This window comes from Siphateles boraxobius, unplaced genomic scaffold (genome assembly GCF_051911475.1).
Source record: "Siphateles boraxobius isolate OS27281-9 unplaced genomic scaffold, OSU_SipBor_1 7, whole genome shotgun sequence".
Classification (NCBI taxonomy): Eukaryota; Metazoa; Chordata; class Actinopteri; order Cypriniformes; family Leuciscidae; genus Siphateles; species Siphateles boraxobius.
In genome coordinates this window covers 15,206,345-15,230,060 of record NW_027509197.1, presented here as the reverse complement: position 1 = coordinate 15,230,060, position 23,716 = coordinate 15,206,345, and the positions used below count along the sequence as shown (strand labels likewise).

At 39.0% G+C, this 23,716-nt stretch overlaps 1 protein-coding gene across 1 annotated transcript in view; it reads left to right on the top strand.

The window, feature by feature from the left end:
* igsf3 (immunoglobulin superfamily, member 3) overlaps positions 1-23,716 on the top strand; it is a 179,529-nt gene that overhangs the window by 86,138 nt on the left and 69,675 nt on the right. Inside the window, exon 3 of the mRNA XM_077216175.1 lies at positions 17,375-17,794. Coding sequence (XP_077072290.1) covers positions 17,375-17,794 — 420 coding nt within the window. The remainder of the gene's footprint in view (positions 1-17,374; positions 17,795-23,716) is intronic.

Genomic DNA, 23,716 nt, shown 5'->3' with positions numbered 1-23,716 from the left:
CGAAGTTACTTGCAAAATATGCTACAGCGAATTAAAATAAAGCAGTAGGCCTAGTGCAAGTACAATGCAATATCACTTGCGAAGCAAACATCCACAAACAAATGAAAGGCGCTTTCCGAAGTTGGTCACTCTAGCGAGACGTTATCTCTGTATTCCCGGGACATCTGTGCCATCGGAGACCCAGACTAACCCCACATCATGTAGACATGTTACTTTTTTTAAGTAAAAACTAGACAAGCTGTGGATTGAGGTAGGCCTGCTGTTTTTATTTGACAAAAAAACGTAGTTTGATGAAAAAAAGCGTTTCTTTTGTCATCTTAATTTAATTAAGTTAAAAAATATATTTAGTGTAGGTCCATTTTAGGTCTGAAGAAGGTTCACACACGCTTCTTGAGGCACACGCGCACAAACACGCAAGGTCTCTCGCTCTCTCACTCTCTGCCGTGCGCGCGCTACACGGTTTGGAGCACAGTATGTGCGAGATCTTTCTCGCTTGCTCTAGATTCCGGGAGATCAATTTACGGGCATCAGGGTGCCGCTATCAATATGCGGGAGACTCACGGAACTTCCGGAGACTTGGGATGTCTGGACCATTCACCCGCCACTGTGGCGATAGCCTTTTGACATTTACTCGCCAAACAGAAAATCTACCCACATTTAGCGCTTAGCGGGTGTTAGTTTCAGACCCTGTTCACACAGCAGCATGATACGGTTGGTTACTGCCTGTTCACATACCGTTCAGTTGTGAACAAAAAAAGGTTACTAACCATGACAAGACTTTAGCCAGGAAGATCATTTTGATATTATCGGCACAGGACAAGCTTATTAATTCATTGACACAAAGGAGTGAAGAATTAATAAATATATAACATTCCACCCCAAAATTTTTTTTATATATTATATTAGGATATTATTATTAATAATCAGAAATTGTCTCATATTAATTGATAAATATTTTTGTGAAATAATATAATAATTCACAAAAAAATTAAATTCTTTATTTAATATTATATTATATTCTGATATTATATATTATGTTATATTAATTATCTGTTTTTGTCTAAAATAAGTATTCATTTCACTTCAGAAAATATTGTGAAATGATGATGATAATAATAATTAAGTTATTATTATTTGTTGATTTTTATTTTTTTTATTTATTTATTTATTGCTTTCCAAGGAGTGATCACAAGAAAATTAAATAATATAAAGTTTTTTATAATGTATACATCAACTTTATTTTGGCCTCCCTCTCTACATATGGCCATCAATCAATAAAAAAACAAAAACACATTTCAGTTATAGAGTAACACAAACCAACACCCAGATATACCTCTCCGAATCATATTCTTCATCTTTACAGACTTAAGCCCTACTCACACTGGATTAGTATTATCTGGGAACCTCGTGTGATTTAGAAATTACCCCACCACATCTGAATTTCGTGTGGCGCATTCGCACGTGATAAGCGAAGCCTGTGATTTTACTCAAATTTACTGAATTATCTCCCGGATATGATGTCTAGGCTAGTGCTTGGAAATGTCTTCTCGTTATAGGTCTAGCTGTATGATATATCATACTGTAAACCGAAGAATGTTCCTTACCGCATGCTGCTATACATGTCATCCATCTAATCATTATTTTTGTTTTTGCTCTTCTGATGGTTTTCAGCTTTTTCTTTCTGCAAAGTGTATAGTTGTATGGTGTATATAGCTATATGACCCAGCACCCACAATACTATCAAAACACTCAAGCCTCCATTCTTCGCGAAAGATGGATAAAAAAGCGCACAGGAAACAAAAACCTTGAAAAAAATTATATACGACCCCACCAAATCACAGAGATGTTGATTCGCACCGGACTAATATTATCACATGACCTCGGTTTTCGGCGAAATATGGTAGGTCATTTGCGGGGGAATTTTTACTTTACAAATTACAGACATGGCCGAATCGCGCGGGATTAAGGTCACAGACAACCTCTGCAATTATTACAAATGACTAGAGGTCACCAGGTAATACGCAAATCGGGCTTTAGAGAGTGAGACTTAATTTAGGCAGTGCAAACAGTACGATTGAAGAGGGCAACTCAACCTAGAGATTTATTTCTTCAGCAAGCCAACGGAAATGACATTTACTGTCTAAACACAGTGGAGTATGTGGAGTATCTCAGGAAAAGAGACAGCGATCAAGCTGATAGAGCCTAAAAATGTAAAGCTAGTTAATCTGCCCTCCTCACAGCTCTGTGAAGATTCATTAGGTATTCTTGAAATGTTCATGATTGAGTGTTTGAACTCCTGAATAAGCAGTAAGTTTCGTCTCGAGTCGGTTTGCGTTTCTGCCGTGGTACTTGAGCTGGTGTGTATCAATCTTTTTGTCTGTGTTTCCACTGAGGGTGTGCTGTCACACTGCTCTCGGCAGAACCCAAACAGAATGCTCCCTAATGTCCGAGTTGAAGACAGGAACCGTGGCTTTCCTCTCTAGGGAATACAGCTGAATGTTTAGCTCTTTAAGATGGTGTTTTGAACCTTTCAGAAGGAGTGGGGGGGAAACCGACGGCTGGTTTTGAGAGCAGATCTCATTTGAGTCTGGCATACTGATGTCTTCCCCTGGGCAGGGAAGGTTTAATGACAGCATGGAAGCACTTTCAGATGTTCCCAGCACTCAGTACTCAGAACAGGCTTCCGGAAAGCCTTGTGTGATTGCGCATAGATCACGGGATAGTGACTAATGACTCCAGTGGTTTGGAGTGAATTGAGAGCTCTTGAATCTGATTCATGTGGGTCTCCTTTCCCTATCAAGACCGATTCTCCACGGCTTTAATTTGAAGATTGTGTGGTGCTATGTGCTCTCGATCACAATCTTCTCTTTTGTGTGTGTGTTTGTGTGTTCGTTAATGACTGGTGCTGGTTTGATCATTATCTGATTCATCCTGAAGCTGTTCTCTGTTGTGGAAACCGAGGGGTCAAGGTTTTGCTGGTTAGCATGGTCCAGTTAGCCTCTGCTGTAATTCAAACAGTGCGCTTTTCGGCGGGGGGTAATGAATTGGGATGGGCTTTTTCCTTTTTGTTTCATTTTGATTACTGATAAGCCTTTAAAAATATGATTAGAAAAATTAATATTACATAAACTAGATTATTAATAATACATTGCTGTTTTTGAAAAATAAACTTGTAAAAGGAAAAGCTGATAGGTGAATTGGTGAAGCTAAAGAGTGAATGAACACCAGTAAACTGAAGCATATGAAACATCCTAAATTAATATATTAATCAGATATTCTAGATACACAACATAAACGTAATATTACAACTTGTTTCTGGACAAAAGGACACAAATGCAAGTGAACTTGTTATGTGCTTACCAAAAATCTGTAACTCCTGTTGTGGGTACGCTCTTCCAGTAACAACGCGCAGAAACATGGGCTTCTAAAACAAAGAATTCACAACATTCTATAGTGTTCTCATTATAATGTTAAATTGGCGCTGCACATCTTGCACATAACTTTATTTTCATCTACTTTATCAAGTGCTTCCAGACAGCCTGCGCGTTTTCTAAACCATGACGAGAAAAATAACCCTGCTGGATAATTATTCATCAATGTGTTTGAAAAAGAAGGATCTAAAAGGAACATGACTGTCTTAAATAACCCAATCATAGTCAATAATGTTGCGCATTGCCGTTTGAGCTGATGCTGAAGAGTGAATGAACATCTCTAAACTGAAGCGCTTTGCTGCTAGCGGGTTAATGAACTCCACCAACACATCCTATATGAGATTAATCCAATTTAGGCAATACAAATACTGCAATTTACATCTGCACAAAAGAAGGCAAATGTGCACGTGAACTTGAACATGCTCGCACAACTCCCATTGTGGATGCGCTCTTCAACAATGCTGAAACATTTACACATTAGATTACAAAAGTGTTCTCATTATAATATTATTTATATGGCAGATTGGCTCTGCACATCTTGCACTTTACTGTATTTTCATGGTCAAAGTGATTCCATTGCGGACTTTCAAATCTCTGATCTCTAAAAAAATGATTTCGCTTGGTCTGGACGGCATGTCCTTACGATAACCAATCAGACCTCAGGTACCGCTCAAAATGCCGCAATAACCATTCAGAAAAAAGAAATAGTCACGGGCATGGCAATCATTATTTTTATGATCGATCGTTGCTGTAATTTCCGAGTACTCTTTCACATCCCTAGTAATGAACATGACATCCCATTGCATTACATTTATCACAACTTCCTGACCTTCATCTTCCAATCCAACCCTCTTTTCATTTAGCTGTATGCATGTGGTTGTGCAATAAGATGCACTTATCAACGTGTAACAAAACATAATGCTCTTTCTGTTTGTGTGATGTCAGTCACATCTCAGTACTTGACATCCTAAAGCATTTTAATTGAACTGTGCATTAAACACAAAGTGAGTGTTCAAATGGCTAACGAGAGAGAGCAGAATTGTTGGGCAGAAGGGAAGGGACGAGAAGACAATGTTGTATTGGAAGAGGCTATATAAATAAAAGTCTGTGTACTGTGCTGACAGACAGTCTGATGTGGTGGCTTTACGTCTGTAACAGGGAACGAGAGACTGGGAGTGAATAGATGTACCATTTTCTTCCTCTCTCTCTTTCCACCGTGCTTTTGATGTGACAGGCAATTGCAGCTCTCCCACCGAGTGTGGGGTGTAAAGTTGTTGTTCTGACGACCTCTTTAAATCTCTTCTGTCCCTGTCTATCGACTCACCTCTCTCTCTTTCAGTCACGCATTGCCAATTATTTTGCTCTCAGCGGCTGTGTGATTGCACTTAAAACGCTGGCCAGAGGGAGGACTGCTCACCTTTTGAAAGAGGGCAGAATGAAGAAAAAAAGAAGGACATTTTGTAGATAATGGGATTGAATAAGTCAGGGCAGGTGAAAAACTGGAGGGTGGAGAGGCGTTTTGTTGACACAAGCTGCAAACCCTAGTGTGCTGCGGCTGCGGCCTACACACACATCACTTCAGACTGGTCTCACAGGTATTTAACTGGTCTCACAGGTAGCCAGACCAGCTGACAAGTGTCCAAAACCCTTATAAACCAGTCCAGGCTGGGTCATTGTGAACATGCAGTTGTTTGTTTGTCATGCCTTGTAAGATACTGTGGCTGTGCAAAAATAGCGATATTTTTTTTCACGATAGTGTATCGATATTCCAACCTCTAGTTATCGATACTTAAAAAAAAATCATGTGTTAAGCGGATTTTTAGCATACCCAGTGTCAGACGACCTCCTCAGTTCCTGTAGATCGCTGACTCGCTGTCTTATGTTGCCCGTCGTACATTCACTCGGCCAATGTCTCAAAAGTAATTGGGAGCGAGTATGGCGGAAAATTTAAAGGGCACCTATTATGCAAAATTCACTTTTACATGGTGTTTGAACATAAATGTGTGTTGACAGTATGTGAGAAAAACCACCCTAGAATGATAAAAATCCACCCAGTGTTTTTTTTACGATCTCAATAAATCATAAGCACTGTCTCAGAACGAGCTGTTCTAAGATTCGGCTCAATGTGACGTAGAATTGAGCAAGCCCCACAGACGTGGTTTGATTGACACTGTGGTTTTGGCATAGACCCTGCCCTCGGTGATCTGTTCACCATCCTCCATTGTTTCAACGACAGCCGGTGTTCAGAAACATAAGTGTTCTGTTGTGGGATGTAACAATGTACATAGTAGTTTTCACTTACTTCCGACATCAGAGCCACTGAAAACGCAGTGGATGGATTTTATTTACGAAGGAAAGGCGCCACTTAAACTTCAAAAATACGTTTGTTTGCGCAAATCATTTTCTGACAGACTGTTTTGTGAACGAGGGTCAATTCAAAGTAGGTCTTGCTTCAAAGTTAATCCTCAAGTGTGGATTGTTGCCTACTGTTCGCGATCCAACGTCACCTCCAGTAGAAGTAAGTGTATTTTATGATTTTTGAGCAAATAGTCATTTCAGTCGATGTCAGCCAATTCAACAACAAATGCGTCTAAAGTTGTTGTCGTCGTAGGATGTCTGTGTATATAATTCAAACCTTGTTTGTATAGTGTGTAACCACACGTTTATAAATATATTTTTTAAAGATATTGTATTAAAAACTGCATGTTTTCTGTAAAGACAAGACATCAAAATTGCTATGTTTCTACAAAGGCCAGCACATCGACACGAAGCTGTAGAAAGAGGGATATTGGCGTGCAGACAGAAACATCACATATATGCAATTTAGTTTGTACGTAGCAAACGTTATCACAGTATTTGTGTTTGTAGTTTCAAAAAATTGCGCCAACGTTATCACAGTTTGTGTGTGTCTGTGTGTGCGTTGCACATCCATAATTGCAAAGGGGGCGCGATTACAACTCTATAAGTACACACCAAATAACCATTCCGAGAAGTCTTGGTCCATTCTCATTTGTGTTTCTTTTGCCGGAGTCTCTTCATCATCTGGGTCTGATTCCGGTTCAAACATGTACGGCTGAATGCCATACAAAACAGCGGGTCTCGTCTGTCATTCTCAGCCATTCTGCTTCTACCGACTGTTTATTGCCATAGGTATGCAAGTTGCGCCTTCATCCAAAGGCAGAGCGGGGATATGCAACTCATTTACATTTAAGGTGGTACACACCAAAACAGCTCTTTTTAAAACAGGCCCCAAAAATGTGCTGAAACTTCACAAATACATTCTGGGGACACCCGAGACCAATATTACATCTTGTAAAAAGGGGCATAATAGGTGCCCTTTAATAGCGCCTCTAGCTTGCAGAGCCAACGTGGGGGTGCACTTTGTTTTTAAAATAAGTCAGGGAGTAATGAACAAGATGAAACAAATGTCGTTTGTAAGCTTTGCCAGGCTACACAAAAATATTCAGGAAACAACCAACTTGCGTTATTACTTAAGACACCACGCTGATGGCACTGCAACCTCCGCAGAAATCTGTTGATTCAAGGCAACCTACCCTGGATAATAACACCAACAAGCTTCCGTCTACCTCAGCTTGTGCAAAGGAGATAACGGAGTCAGTGGGGCATTTCATTTGTAAGTATTTGCGGCCGTATAGTGTGGCTGAAAACCCCTGCTTAAGGCATATGATGAACACTATGGATGCGCGCGCTGTGATCGCAACTTGCAGATGAGTTATCATCAAAATATCAAATACCAAAAACATTTTTGCAGCATAGTAGAGCATAGTCAAGTCACCTTTATTTACATTGCGCTCTTTGCAAAACAGAGATGGTTTTAAAGCAGCTTTACAGTGATAACAGGAAATTAATGCAACAATGTTTGTTAAAGCTTTTACAGCTGCTCATTGTCCAAATTAAGTTTGTTCAGTACTTGATTCATTTAGGTTGTAAAAATCATTAGTTATTAATTTAGTTTATACAGGAGCTCTGTAGAAAACAGTGATGTCATCGATCAGTTCAGTTCTCATACAATGGTGTCAATGCAGGCAGATCAATTATATTATTGAATATTAAGCATACAGACTATTTCAGTTTTATGAAAGTTTATTTAATGCACTTAATTTTTTATTTACAACATACTATATATATATAGTAGTAACAATACAGTATATCGTACCGTGACACATGTATCATATCTTGAACCCCTATAAGATTTATTGACCAAGATGCATTGTTTTCAAACTACAGTGTGTACAGAGTGCTGGAGGGGCGGTATATTTTTTTAGACCAACCTGGAAGTTAGTATCACCCTGGTTCCATTGACAAAAAGCCTATAGGATTTTTCCATTGGATTTTAGATTTAGAAAATAAGCTCTGTGACCAGCAAAAGTTCATGATTCTGACATGTTTTTACATCTAGATGATCTTCAAAATTGAACACTTTTATTAATTTTACATCCTAAATACAATCGAGTTGTCCTGATTGGGAGTGATTGCATTTAATATCCCTGACAACCTCGGTAGTCTCATCGGTAGTCATTTGTCATCAACCTCTCTTTTCAAAACACACAAAAGCTTTAAAAAAAACTGATTATTACTGATGTATTTTTATGTTGCAGAACAAGATGTGAAAATATCTTAGGCTTTTGTTAACCACAGATGTTTTTTAGGCATTTAACCAATACCTCAATTTCAGTTGCATCAAAGTTGTTTTTTGAATAACTCATTTCTGGATTTTGGGACTCCTAGATGATTTCCTACTCATTTTACCATACAGACAAATTTTCATTTAAGTGTAAGCCATGAACCAAATTAACCAGCTATAAGGTGAAAATCAACATGACAAACTTTGATTTGAAGCAAAAAAACTATTTGAAAATCAGACAAAAGTATAAGACCGTGTACTTAATGGCTTTAATGAAGGAAATAACTGCAATCCCATGAAGCACTGTGAATGACATAAATTAAAAGATGATGGAAAAAATATATTTAGAAATATATATTTTAAGTTTGTCGAAAAAAAATGCATATCATGCATACAAATATTGAAGTAGTTTGATAGTGTTATTCGCAGTGCTGCATAGGAGTGGGCGGGCGGTTTGCTTTTCGTCACGATTTGCTTGTAATTCTTTGATTGGTGGAGATTTCTCTTCAAAATCCTGATGTAGTTTTTCCACCAGAAATTGTGTTAAACATGGTTATTAAAAAAATAAGTTGAAATAATGTGCACTGATGGCTTCAACAAAAGCATATTCCATCAATTCACAACCTCGCAGCTCACAGTAGGTCTGTCTTTAATGGTTTGTAAGTTATCTTTCAAAAGTTGTTTCCCCATATGGAGAAAATAATGGGATTTTTACCTCAGGAACCCGACTGTAACTACAGAACTTCCCTCTTGTATGTTATAGACTCAATTTCATTAGCTTCTCTTTGCTATTAAGTGTCGTTCTCCTTTATCTCATGTTTTGAGGATGCTGCTGTGTTATTGAGAAGTGCAAGGTGTTCCCCGCTTAACCTTCCTCCACTTCTCTAATTGTTAAATGAATCCTTAACTTGTTTGCATTTGCATTAACTGCTAGATTATGTTAATTGCCTGGCTTCACTTGGCAGAGCGGTTGTTTGATATTATAATGGAGATGAGGTTAGCAGAGAGTGGTGCATTTGCTGGAGTACTAGGAGGGATCAGCACATACTCTTTAGCATTTGTCTTTGTTCATATGCACGACCAATTGAATTCACAGTTGCCGATAAGAGGATGCAAGTTGTCCATCATGTTAACCTCTGATACCCAGGCAGGTTGCTTGCTTGTCAAGCGCTGGAAGGGTTTTGTGGGTTAGCACCTCATCTAAGAGCTCCCTCATCACTGCCAGCTCATTCACACATAGTAAAGCCAGGTTTCTCAGGGAATTATGGGTTTTATTAGCTCTATGCACGCGGACACTTTTCCTAGGTAAAAAGCCTTCTCCTCACTAACTGACCTTTCTGCTCATAATCTTTCCAAAAGTTACCAGTTATCTCTTTTGCATCTCCAGTTCAACCGACAAACCATGCAAATGCAAATTCCACAAATAGATGCCAAATGGTGCTTGTGTGTTTGCATGGTGGTCTGATTTTATTTTGGTGAGGAAATATGTGAAATGGTAAAAAGTGAGCATGTAAAAAGTAATTTTTGCAACCCTGTTGCATGTTTAAGCTGTGAGGGTAACACCGTGTCCTATACACGCGACGCGACTCTGCAAAGTGGTAAAAGGTATCTTTTCCATGTTAATCAGATTTTTTGTCCTAACCACCCACGACGGCGACACACGGCTATTCTATTTTAGAAACGGTTTCTATTTTTCTGTGACGTCGTGGCTGGAACAACAAACACAAAGTGTGGCAATGATAATCTCAGGTACTGTTTATGTGCTTTATTTAATGTTAAAAGCATGCAATGTGACTTTTGAACATCATTTTAGTGCTCCCAACTTTGTAGCTGTAAAAGCAACAATGGATAATTCACCTCAGGTCTTGAAATTAAACAAATGGAAACTAGAACGTTCAATCTGTGAACAAACAAGTGTACAAAGATTGTTTTAGTAACTCAGTAGTCTATGTATTTTTAATAATGTTTTAATGGTGTAATTTGTGAATTTGATTATGTAGCCTACTTATCCATTTTCTTGCGAATGTGACTCTCTGGTGCTGTGCTGGCGAGAGACTCCGCCCACACGCTGTCCTGATTGGCTGTGGGTTTTGATTGATTTCGACTCATCTCTTAGTCGCGTCACGTCTTGTGTGGACAGACAAATTATTTGTCGCTGGAATCTTATCGCATCGCGTCTGGCCAGGACACTGTGTAAAGGACCTGATACTTCAAGCAAAATCAAAGACGAACTAGTGTGACATAATTTCAAACAAAATCAGGCTAAAACTAAGTTTGTTTGGAGTTTATTTCAGGAGCTTGAACTTTCTGGAAATGTTTGCTCTGCTTGGTAAACTCCTTCAAACTACCATTGGTCATTTCTGATTATGTCATAGGTGGGTGTGGCTCTGGGGGTCCACCTTCTTTAATGTGGTAATCTTCTTTGGTTGATTTCTTCTGTTCTGTCCCTAAAAGACGCGAGTAAAAACATGAACATTGAGAGCTGCTTTATAGTTGTAGTCTACTAAAGTTGTAATTCTAATTGAAAGCTTCACTCACACTTTTTTTTTCATGTTTCATGCTGTAAACCTGCAGACCATATTGTATATTGCTATATAAATTAACGTGGCATGACTCAAGAACCGTATTGCAGAGCTCATGCAAACATATCCACATCGCTGTGATCTGATGCTTTCTTAACTGCTATTGTCTCACTGCTGTCATTTTTGTTGTTGCAGTTATTTTTTTATTGAGAGGAAAGAGTGCAGCACAAACTTGCATATTCATCTAAGAGCAATAGCGTGGGTTAGGAGGTTTGCTAACGGTATACTGCTGAAAAGGGTATTTAAAGCTTCTTTTTACCCCTAACCAAAGAACACAAATGAATTGTTCTTCTTCAAAAGTTGCTAAATGGGCAGCTGGCTCAAGAGGGAGTCTTTGGAGCACCCGAGTTATACCATTTGCTCAGGTCAGGGAATTGACATAAAATTTAACAAGGTTCAGCTGCACACTGTAGTGAATTTTTCTCCTTTGATCGTTTTTAAGTGAATAGATGGTGAAGAGCAGTGGGATAAGAATGGCCTGAACAGAAATCTCAAACCAAGAGCAAGCCTTATCTAGAATCATCTTCTTGCCCTGCAGGCTGCATCTCATCTCTGAGATTGTGCCCCTGGCATCACGCCTGGATGTTTGCCCTCAACCAGTCCAGATTGGGGTTAAAGAATCTGAAAATAGATTCATAGATGCCTGACATCAGGGTTCAGTGCTGTAACGTGACAGTAGAAATGTCAATTGTTATTTGTTAAATCGTCATTTTATTATTTCCATAGTGGGATTTAAAAAATCTGACTCCAAACAGAACACCATGGAACAGTATTTCCTGAATTTTTTGTTTAAATATTTTTTTTTTTAGTCCTGATTCCCCCACAACCTCATCAGTAATGCTGAAGTAGCCCATCATCTGGAGCAGCACATGTTGTTCTTTATGAACTGAACTGAATGCATCAGCTACCAAACATTTTTAGATTCTTATGATTAATTATAGTACCTTTCAAAAGTTTTGGGTCGTATGATTTTTAGAAAAAGAAGCTCACCAATACTGCATTTATTTGTTTAAAAATACTGTAAAAACAGGAATATTGTGAAATATTTTAAAATATAATTTATTTCTGTGATGGCAAAGCTGAATTTTTAGCATCATTACTTCATTACTACTTCATTTCTCCAGTCTTCAGTGTCACCTGATCCTTCAGAAATCATTCTAATATGATGATTTGGTGCTCTAAAAAAGATTTCTTATTATTGTTATCAATATTGAAAACCGAATATTTTTGTGGAAACCATTATACCTTATTTTCAAGATTCTTTGATGAATAGGAAGTTCAAAACAACATCATTTATTTGACCTTTTGTAAAAGTGTTGTCACCTTTGATCAATTTAATGCATCCTTGCCAAATTTAAGTATTTTTTTTTCTTTCAAAGAAAAATAATCGTACTAACCCCAAACTTTTGATAGGTACTGTATATTTTATATTATATCGCCAAGCATCTGTGCAACTTTGCACATTAGAATTGCAGGAGTCCATATATCGACTGTTTTACAGCTTTGAGCGCGACTCATCCAGTGGTATTTATAATGTATAATGTTTCAAGTCTTTTATTTTTAACTCAAGTGTTATGTAATGTGTTAGCTGTTTTTGCACTGATGCCTGATTTATGACTTATCTTTCTTTTGGTTTTCTTCCATCAAGCTGGAGCAAAGTACCTTTCATTTGTAAAATATTTACCTAGCTGAACTATCTGAAAGAAATTGTATATTCTGGTACTTAATAAAATGACTCGTATGCCTGTATTTTTAGTCATTTTCCCAGGAGGAAATCCAGGAGCAGGGATATGACTGAGCTCGGTCAAATGATGGTAGTGTTAGACAATCGTCGATGACTGAGATGAGATCCCTCTATCTCTTTCTCTCTCAGCCCTGGTCCGCTGGTGAACTGAATGCTAATATCATGAGATTAAGGCTTGATTTGGTGACTTAACTTGGAGAGCTTGTAGTTTGATGCCATCAATATCTTTATGCTTTTACAACTTGAGGATGTAATGTTGGCATGGAAACAGCTAGCTGTTTCCATGGGACCTTATTGAGTAGTTGTTATGGTAACAAACTCGTTTCTGTAGAATATGATATCTAATATTTAAGTGTCGATCATGTTTCTTCTGGAGACTGTGGGTTTATTGTTTGTTTAGGATGCGTTTATGCTAAGATGAAGGACCCTTATTGAGTTTTCCCATTACTTGCAAGTTGCATCATAAAGCATGATGATTATATGGAGTCAGCGATGAGTGTGTGGGCGTACGTGGTACTACTGTAGTGAAGATTGTCCCTCAGGTCTTCGCCTACATAGGAACACACACTCACACTCCTCCACAAAGGAATCCGTGTTAGCGGGTTCTTTCTATCTCACTCCTACACCATTATCTACTTTTCTAGACACACAACTGAAGAGTGCAAGAATAATCAGAGATGCCCGAATGGTAAAAGTCCCTCTATTTTTATCCCCGCCCCGTCCTTTCCTTGTGTCTCCCCACCGTTGTGATTGGTAAAGTCGTAGGTCCCTGAGGCTTGTTCGTCAGGGTGTGAGAGACACCGTTAGCTTTCCTATTAAAAAACCCAGCTGAGTGCCACCACCTCAGTCTCTCAGCCCTCCCTCTCAGCCTCATTTGACTGTTTTGCTCTTTTATTCTCACTTTCTGTCTTTGTGTCTAACATCTGTGATTCTTCAAAGCACTGCCGAAGTAACCTGCTGTTAAACAGTGCCATCTTTCCTCTGTTCCTTTCATTTCTTTCCCCTCGTTTCATTTGCATGGCTGCCGTCTGCTGTTCCTCCTCTGTCAATCATCTCTCTCTCACGCAGTCTCCGTTTTCTCTCCCCACCCGCTCGCTGTTGTTTCATTAGTGTTGCGTACCTTTTGTGTGGCTTGTGCGCTCTAGCTCAGCAGTGATAATGTGTGAGCAAACATGAAGTTGAATAATTGAGTTCTTATGTGCAGAAGCTCCTAATGTGCATGCAGGTAAACCAACTTGCTGAAATCTAGTGGATTCATTTTCACATGTGCAGTAATGCCGAAGCAGCGCATGTATGAGTCTGTTCGCTCGAAGCTTACATCTTAATGGGTTTTTATTTATTCAGGGCCAGTTGCAAAGAAAGAGACAGGCTGATTGATTCAGAAAGGCTTTCATGCAGCTCTCTGGAAAAAAAACCTAATTTTTAGAGTGAGTTTGAAGTCCTCTATTTAAGATTGTAATGTCAAGTGGCTCAGCTGAGCCCAGGTGCACATTCTACAGTTCTTAGTCCCCGACTCCCAGACTAAATCTGCAGACTTCTTTGCTGATTTTCAGGAAGAATTTGTAATATAATGTGTTAAGTGGAGCGGAGAGGACTCTTATTGCTACTTTAGCTGAAAGCATAATCAAATTTGTTATCATATTAGGACTTGCATTTATGCATTTAACAGGAATTTTTTGTTTAGGCATACACTAATACAGTACATCCTTACAATACTGATTAAAGGCAACTAATATAATAATGGCCATTAACCAATATTGTAAGGATATTTAGTATATGTTATATTAGGTATATTATTCATACTCATAGATATATTGATATAGATATATCTAATTTTTATTTTTAATTAATATAATTTTTATTGAAAAAATGATTTTTTTTAAATCAACTAATTAAACACATTTTTCTGTAATTAATCGCACATAACATTAATGTTTTCAACATATTTTTATATTGTCATAATTTCACATTTAATCTCCACATTGATATATAAACAACATAAAGACAGTATATTGTAAATGTTTTATCTAACAGATATTGGCCTGAATCCATCGTTTTCTACAGTACATTACTGTTCTAATGGAAAGCAGTATGTTACTATCAGAATTTGGCAGATTTTTTTTACAGCATTTCTTTACAGTGTAGGAAATATACAGAAACTGAATAAAGTTATCAAACACTTCACAGTCTTCACTTTATAAATTATAAATTAAATGTAGATTAATCCTTATTAAAGCTACAAAAGTTATTCCGTCAAGAGCAGTCAGTCATTTGTTCTTTGATTTACATTAATAACAGACATCACAGAAGCAGGTTTATTAGGCTGCTGTCACTTTAAGATCTGAAGCATGGGCCATGACACAAACAAGGCCGCCAATGAGAGCTCTCACCGACTGCATGTCCACACATAACATAACATGAAAGCACGTGTCCGAAATACAAACTGTGCGCTACACTGAAAAAAACACAGGCGGACAGACTGCACTGAGAATGGGTATATGCTCATCCCGTGCACTCACAACAGAAGACAATCACACAGAGCATGAATTTCCGGACCCCTATACCGAACCGAAACCAAACTAGCCCGAAGTGCCTGGATCTGTACACCACACTCCGCACACAAAACGACTCGCCTGGACAGAAGAGCGTATGGCCCGAGCGAATTCAGGACCACGGCACACACTCACAATGACGAGACAGTAGGAGTGACAAGGGGCCTGACTGGTTCATTTTAATGTATTTTATTTTTTTCAGCATAATATTATATAATTTTAACCATTTATCAGATATTGCCAGGCTATAATATGAAAATAACTGTTGTCAAATTAGTATCAGCCACAATTTTATAATCAGTGCATCCCAACTTTTCACCAAAGCAACTTACATATTGTGTTTGAGCAATTAATGCATTCCCTTCCCTAGTGAGTTAAACTATAGGAATGTGTTTCAATCTCAGGTAGAAGCTTATGTCAATTCATCCCTTGAATAGTTTGTTGTTAATTAGATATTCTTCAACTGAAATGTTGTCTAGCTGTCATAAGCCAGGTACATGCACTTAAGTTTACCTCAGGCTCTTCAAAAAAACCTTTTACCAAGGTGGCAAGGTGCACCAGGAACATTTCATTACGTGCTACTCCAAGTAGTGGCTGGATGCATTGACATTGGACCCGCTTCAGTGCTGGAGACATGCAATGCTTGATTCACGGAATGGGTGACAAGGTGCAGGAAGGACCAGATGCACCTCATCACTCATTGCCAGCAATATTACATTTCCATGCATCTCCTCTTGGCCTATGATCAGCCCGGAACTGGCCCAGCGATTTAAGATCCATCCATAATATACTTCAACTGAAATTTCAAAAGCACTTTTTTGTGTTATACCTATTATGGCCACAATTATTATTGGAAAGTCATTTAAATATTTTTTTTTATCTCTGCTACAGTTTAGAAAAAGGTCTAGTTGTCTACAAATAGTCATGCTTAATTAACTCAAAAGTTCATTTTTATTTTGCTAAAAGCCTGCTATATCAGGATTTTGTAATGGTTTTCATTTATTTTTTTATTTTTGGAAAAAGAAACTTGATGTATTGGAGTCACTGACAGCTGTCAGCACCTCATTCAGACAAATATTACGGCTGCGATTTGCAAGATGTCACACAGATTTATTTCCAGGATTTTGGTTTGTCACGAAAATCCATTTCTCGCACAGTGATGTCAGAGCTGTTTTTTTCACAGCCTGTGAGCCGCCGTTCCCGGGCTGAAGATCTGACTGGTGCTAATCAATGCTAGCACCACACAAAGACATCTAGCGGTAATGGGATGCAGAGTATCATGTTGTGTCTGCTCGGCGCTACAGGATGGAACCGCGGTGTCAGAAATGTGCTGGAATGCCCTGCTGCTGAGCTGGAGTGTGCAAGCGTGGGTTCGAGCTGTCCATGAAAACGAAATCTAAGTTTGTATATTGGTTTATCCGAGACCACGGGTCTGTTCTTTCATGCTTCCCCAGCTTCATGCAAACGTGTTCATGACATGTGCATCTGCAGCAAGTTGTTTACATATGTGAGCCTATGGCACTGTACACAAGAGAAAGAGAGAAAGTGTGTAGGCTAAACCCATAAGGGTAAGACCAGAAACATACTTTAGGAAGGTACACGAGCGCATACTTAATTTGTGCTCTTACAAATCCTATTGTTCTGGCAGGTGATGAATTTACATTTAAATGCATGTGCCTTAAAACTGATTTAAGTTACTGTAAGCATATTGACTGTAACTATCTACTATTATACCTGTAGCTGTATTGTAAAACAAACTATTCTAAATAGTTTTTATAATTGTAATAATGCAAATAAAACTATTTTGTGCATGCTCATTTGCCATATTGTTGTATTTAGATTCCCTTTGTAATCTAATTATTACCTAAAGTTAATATTGAAAAACACTAATAATTAAAAAAAAAACTTAAATGTAATCTTAAATATTCATTTTTCATATAAATTCATTATTATTATTACATTATTATTTTATTTTTTTGACAAAACAGTATATATTTTTGATATTGGTCATTAATTGGTTGTCGGTTATAACATAAACATAATTATTGGCTTATCGGGTTTCAGCCAGAATTGTAATATATATCGTAGAGTACAATATATGTGCAGAGTACATTCTGACCTGAGAAAGCATGTACATATTTCATTTTGTGCTCTATTCATTCTCTGTGTTTTTTTTTTGTTTTTTTTATTCTGTCTGAGGCTGACCGAGGAAGAAAAAGAGTAAGGGGTTGTTGAGGACAAAAAGAGGCTTGTTTTTTCTGGAGGCTACAAGTTAATAAAAGGGTTGAGATTGCACTACCCTGCAGGAGAGAATCCTGTTTAAATGTTAATAGGACACGGACTGAATGGCTTTAAGGGTGTGTTTTGTTGTTCATGAACTCTACTCTCAAACTAACCTCATCCCTTGGTTTCGTCCACAGTGATCCCAGACTCTTTGACAGTGACGGCCACTGCTCAAACTCTCTCGAAAGTGGAGGGGGACACTCTACAGCTGAGCTGTGAGGTCACACGTCAGACATCCCAGCATACTCACGTGTCTGTGGGCTGGTACCTACGTCCTGCTGATGACCCCAATTCTGGTCCACGTGATCTGGTCACTCTGTCACGGGACTTCGTTCTACGGCCTGGGGGACAGTACCGCCAACGTCTATCTTCAGGAGACCTGCGGCTAGACAAGACCAGCGCCACATCCTACCGTCTCACCATCTACAAACTGCAGCCCACAGACCAGGGAGAGTTCTACTGCGAGGCCTCTGAATGGATCCAGGACCCGGATCGCTCCTGGTACGCCATGACCCGGACGGAGTCAGAGAAGACGTCTGTCAAAGTTCAGCCCACAGGTGAGTGTGAATTGTTTGGGGGGTCCAACACGGCATCTTTCAGTGAGAAATTGCTCTTTCAGAGCCTAATTGCTAGTTTTACACTGAGATTGATTAATTTATAACACAGAATAGAAGAGGTGTTGGTAAAGGAAAGCATTGTTTTCTTCTCAGAGGTGGAAAAGCACAGATTTTAGCCACATTCAGTTGCTGAGGGAACATAGCTGAAAAGATTTTTTTTTAAAAAGACTTTGGAAATTAGTCAAAGTAGACATATTTAATGTGATATGAACAAAAATGAGTCTTTGAGGGATGGAATGTACTGTATGATGCTTTCAATTGGCCTTATTCATGAAATGTAAAATAATTTGCATATACTTTGCATAAATTCAATCTTATGTAAACTAACATAAGAATGGTTAATGAACAATTTACAAAAAAAACATGTCTTCCATTTGTGATTCTTGAAGGATATGTATTGTGTATCTGGGTGTTATTTGTTCAGCTGATGAAACATAGAAACATATCTTTCCAAAACATTTCCAGTGGACAAACAACTTTTGACCATTAACAATGATCTAAGAATGGATAATATATTTTGACATCATTTACTCACCATTATGTTGTTCCAAACCTGAATGATTTTCTTTCTTTCACACAGAGTATATTCTGAGAAATGTTTCTGTGTTTTTTGTCTAAACAATGGAAGTCTATGGTCACTAAAACGGGTTGGTTGCCAACATTCTTCAAAAATGTTTTTTATGTTCCACAAAACAAAGTCTTACAGGTTTGGAGTAATCCCTTTAAGACAGTGCTCCATATTCAACAAACTGTACTATCCTTCACATACTTGTTTTAGATTATAATAAATAAAAAATGATACAGTGTTTTAAAGTAAATATAATGTCTGCTCTAACTAAGGTGATAATTTCTTCAAAAAATTTCCTCCACAGATGTCTATATTATAATTCACCCCCACTAAACAAAGCATGTCATGCTCTGTAAAACAGGGTATGCATGACTCTGCTTCCCTGCAGAAATGCTTCAATATGCCCTGTGAGCTGATCACTATCTAAAATTAAGCACATTACCAGAGTCCCTGACCCATGGTTGCTGATCCTCTTAACATTGAACTCCCTGTCATAGAGGACAGAGCAGGCATTGGCTCTCACATGTCCACTCCACTCATTGATATTGTGAGTGTCTTGAGGGTTATCTTATGGCGCTTTTCCATTACCTGTAAATGGGACCAGCTCTACTTGACTTGGCTCGCTTTTTGCTCCGTTTTCCATTACAGATAGTACCTCCACAAAAGTACCTGGTCGTCATAGCGATGCCATAGGAAACTGCCGTGATGTAATCTTCTACGCGACACACACCCGCTACCCACACACTCACAGGACAATGGAGGAAATCAAGTGTATGCTGTTTTTGATCTTCTGGATGTGGCTTTTTCTCACAGCAAGAAGACAAACGTTGTTTCAGGGGAGGCTGAGGGCAGCAAAAATGATTTCCATTACACGAGAGTAGGTGTTAAAACTTCATGCTGATTTGTACTTGGCTTTCGCCAAGATAATCACCAACTAAGATGTAGCTTTACAGTAACCTATGCTTCTCCATCCATTTACGCTTCTTTCCATCTGGTGACGTGAATCTCCTTCTGTCTGGTGTTAATAGCTGCAGTGTATTGCGCGTCAGCACACACAACGGCTGCAACCACAGTGCGGTCCCCCCTTAACAACCCTCTGGATTGAGCGGAGTAGGGAACATCTCTAGGGTCTTCAAGTGGGCACCTTCCGTCCTCAGTGTTACGTCGACTAGCCCACGACACCTCAAGAGGGCTCGACAGTGACTCTGGCGTCCCAGAGTCACCCCCCTCAGTCCCCCACTCAACTCAGCCCAGCTTACTGACCTCTACTTCCCTCTTGCTGCTGAGACCTAACCACAATCTCACAATCTCTCCGCAACCCAACCATACGCGCCAACCCGTTTTGACTAAGGCTGTCGAGCCCCACTGGTGCATAAGTATGCAGTTTCAGTGGCAACGGTTCCGTATGGCATTCCACCTACCGCAAAACCCAATATCTGCCCAACCACCCGTCATTCACGCAATATACACAGGAACGTAATGACTGTAAATACTATACAACCTATACAAATAAACCAACAGTTGCTGCTGAGACCTAACCACAATCTCACAATCTCTCCGCAACCCAACCATACGCGCCAACCCGTTTGACTAAGGCTGTCGAGCCCCACTGGTGCGTTAATATGCAGTTTCAGTGGCAACGGTTCCGTATGGCATACCACCTACCGCAAAACACAATATCTGCCCAACCACCCGTCATTCACGCAATATACACAGGAACGTAATGACTGTAAATACTATACAACCTATACAAATAAACCAACAGACTCTTCACGTTTTCAAGAAACCGTAGCATGGCGGCCTGTACACAGCCAGCTAGTATCTTTCCGTCTCAACCACAACCAGTTGCTGCTCCTTTCTGCTGCTTCAGATACGTTTTTTACTGTGCGACGCAACTCCTGGCCACTGAATCCGACGTTTCTGAGGAACCGGGTTGTAGAGTGTGCCACAAAACCTCGACAACCCACTTCCACTGGATAAACCTGGACTCTCCATCCTCGCTGTTTTGCTGCAGTGGCCAGATGAGCACACCGCAGTTTCTTCCTCTCATATGCCTCATCTACCGCATCTACTGCTGAGGCAGCGTGGAACTCCCAACCATTTCCTGATGTATGAACTTATAAACGCTTCCAGCTTATCCACTGTTGTCAAAGAAACCTCGTACACAGTCACTGGCCACAGCAACCTTGGCAGTAGACCAAACTGAAAGCACCAGAGTTTTAGCTTGCCTGGTAGAGCACAGCTGTTTATGCTCTTCAACCCTTCCACTGCTTGTCGTCTAACTTCTCCCACTCGAACTGTGTCCTTTAGATCCCCATCGTACCATCTCCCTAGATTCTTCACTGGCTTCTGAGAAACTGTTGGTATTGCCTGATTTGCCTCACCATTAATGAAGAATGTTTTATCTACTACCTTGCCTTTAATTATTGAGATGCTCCTTGATTTAGAGGGCTTCAATTGCATTCGTGCCCATTCAATATTATCTGTTAACTTCCCCAATAACCGATTAGTGCAGGCTACCGTTGTAGTCATGGTTGTCATGTCATCCATGTATGCTCTGATTGGTGGTAGTCGCATCCCAGAAGCCAAGCACTCTCCTACTACCCATTTTGATGCCCTAATGATTACTTCCATTGCCATGGTAAAAGCCAGTGGAGAAATGGTGCATCCTGCCATTATTCCAACCTCTAAGCATTGCCATGTAGTGCTGAATTCTGGAGTTGAGAAACTAAATGGGAATTCTCCAAAAAAGGCTTTCACTAAATTTGTTATCGACATCGGTACCCTGAAAAAATCAAATGATGCCCAAAGAAGCTGCCCGCGCGCAGCTTAGAGGGAACATTGCCACTGTCCATCATGTTTTTAGCATGATCCAGGGATTCAATGGGTAATCACCCATACAGAAATGTAATGTATGTCAATATAAGTAAATCACATATATAGCCTAATGTCAGTGCCCATGTATGTCTGCTGCCCATATGAGAATATATGCAAAATTCATATAAAACACATAGACATATATGAAACAATATAGCAAAAATGGCTGTTTTCATGTAAGTGCCATATATTTCCCGTATATGCACATAAATGTTAAACACTGCTGAAAAAAACAGCTCCATCTGGCGCGTGCAATGATGACACAGTGAATAGTGACGATTCTCTCTGACCAATCAGCAGTCTGCAGTGTTTTCAAGTCACATTTTAGTATCGCCTCAGCTTGCTCAGAACCTCACCGGAGGTGATACGAAAAAAAGTACCCGAAAGCAGGTACAGGTACAACTTTTACATAGTGAAAAACCAAACAAAGGCGAGTCGAGTTGAGCTGGTACTGTGTAGTGGAAAAGCGCCAATAAAGCACTGCGTAGTGCAGTCTCAGTGGTCTCTTAGTATCTGGTAATGAGCCAGTCGCATTGACTCATATGAAACCAACCCGTCAGTTGAGTAACCACCAATGGCTGACATCTGCTTAATGACCAATATTTTTAATTGGAAAAAAATTTAAATCTGTCGTCATTTACTCACCCTTATCAAAGAGTAAAGAAGAACAAGAAGCGAAACTCAATAGAACACTCCATTGCAACAAACGCGCCCAGCAGCAGCGCTACGCTTCCGCCATTTTGGGGTGAAAGCGCCTCGGCAGTCCACTAGTGTTGTGTCGTTCGCGAACGAGCCGCTCTAAAAGTCGATTCTTTGAAAAGAGCCGGACTTCCCATCACTATCCACTAGCTTTTTGCTGTCGCTATGGCAATATCACCTGCTTTGTAATTTTTTTTTAAAGTAGCCTACATTAAAAATCAAATCCAAACTGAATGATGACAACACAGAATAACGTACAATCACTAGACTAGTGATCATCAAATCCCTTTTAACCGTTTATTTCACAGACTTAGACAAGTTTTCTACTTTTTTCCCACAAAACCTTTAGTATTAGCATTACAAACACTGAACTAATACCAATATAAAAGCAAGTAAAGGACATGCTATATCAGATAATTGGAATTGTTGGACAATATATATATATATATATATATATATATTATTATTATGCATATATACATATGCGTCTTAGGCTACATATATTTAACATTTATGTGCATATAGGGGAAATATATGGCACTTACATGAAAACAGCCATTTTTGCTATATTGTTTCATATATGTCTATGTATATATATATATATATATATATATATATATATATAGTTGCCAACATTCTTTAAAAATGTTTTTTATGTTCCACAAAACAAAGTCATACAGGTTTGGAACAACATGAGGGAGAGTAAATGATGACAGAATTTAAATTTTTGGATGAACTATTTAATATTAAAACATATTCAATCAAAATATATATCTATATATATTGTGTTCCACAGAAGAAAGAAATGTCATAAGGGTGATTAAATGATTAAATGATGACAGAACTTTCATTTCTGGATGAAATGTATGAATTTTTGTAAAACGCCACCACAAACTTGTAGCCAATCAGCATTAGGGGGCGTGTCCAGTCATGATGGGAGAGGAGAGAGATTTGAAGAAAGACTTTAGAAAGAGATATGGCTGAGAGACATTACAAAAGAGAAAGCTCAGAGGAATATCACTAGAAAAAAATGGCTATGATAAAAAAAGAGCTAGTTGAAAGAGCTATTTTCTAGTTGAAAAAAAGAGCTCTAGGACCCGTGTTAATATTAGAAAAGCTTTCCAGTGCTGGAGTGACCTTAGCAGGAAGGCCTGAAAACAGACGCTGAGGTTGCATTGTTTTTGCTCCATACGTGAGTAACGTTGGTTTTGATTGTCATGTCTAGAGGCGGTGTGTGGCTGGCTTCTAACGAACTCTTGCTTGTATGTACTCTTGTACATGTATGTACTCTTGCTTGTACTCTGCTGTATGTTATTTTTTTGTGCTTCTATGTCATTTGTTCACCATATTAGCTTTATTTTTCACGAATGTTTTTGCTTTGCTTCTGCAATGATTTTGCAGACCCCCGTGCATTTTGGGGGTGGAGCATGGAAGGGAGGGATGTGTTTGTTTGGGTTGATTTAGAATATTAGCAGTGTTCAACAACGATTTTGAGACCGCATACTGCACCTTTACCTATCCCTTTCAGTTGTTGTCAAATCAAATTTGGCACCTTTAGACACTGTGCCAGGCTTTTGCCCATTAGAACCGATGATGTTTGATATCACTGGTCAAACCTCTTGTGGCACGTCTAATAGCACCATGTTTGATTTTCAATCAATAATGACTAAATTCTGCACTGTGTGTCTCACAGCTGTCATATTATGTGAGATATTCTT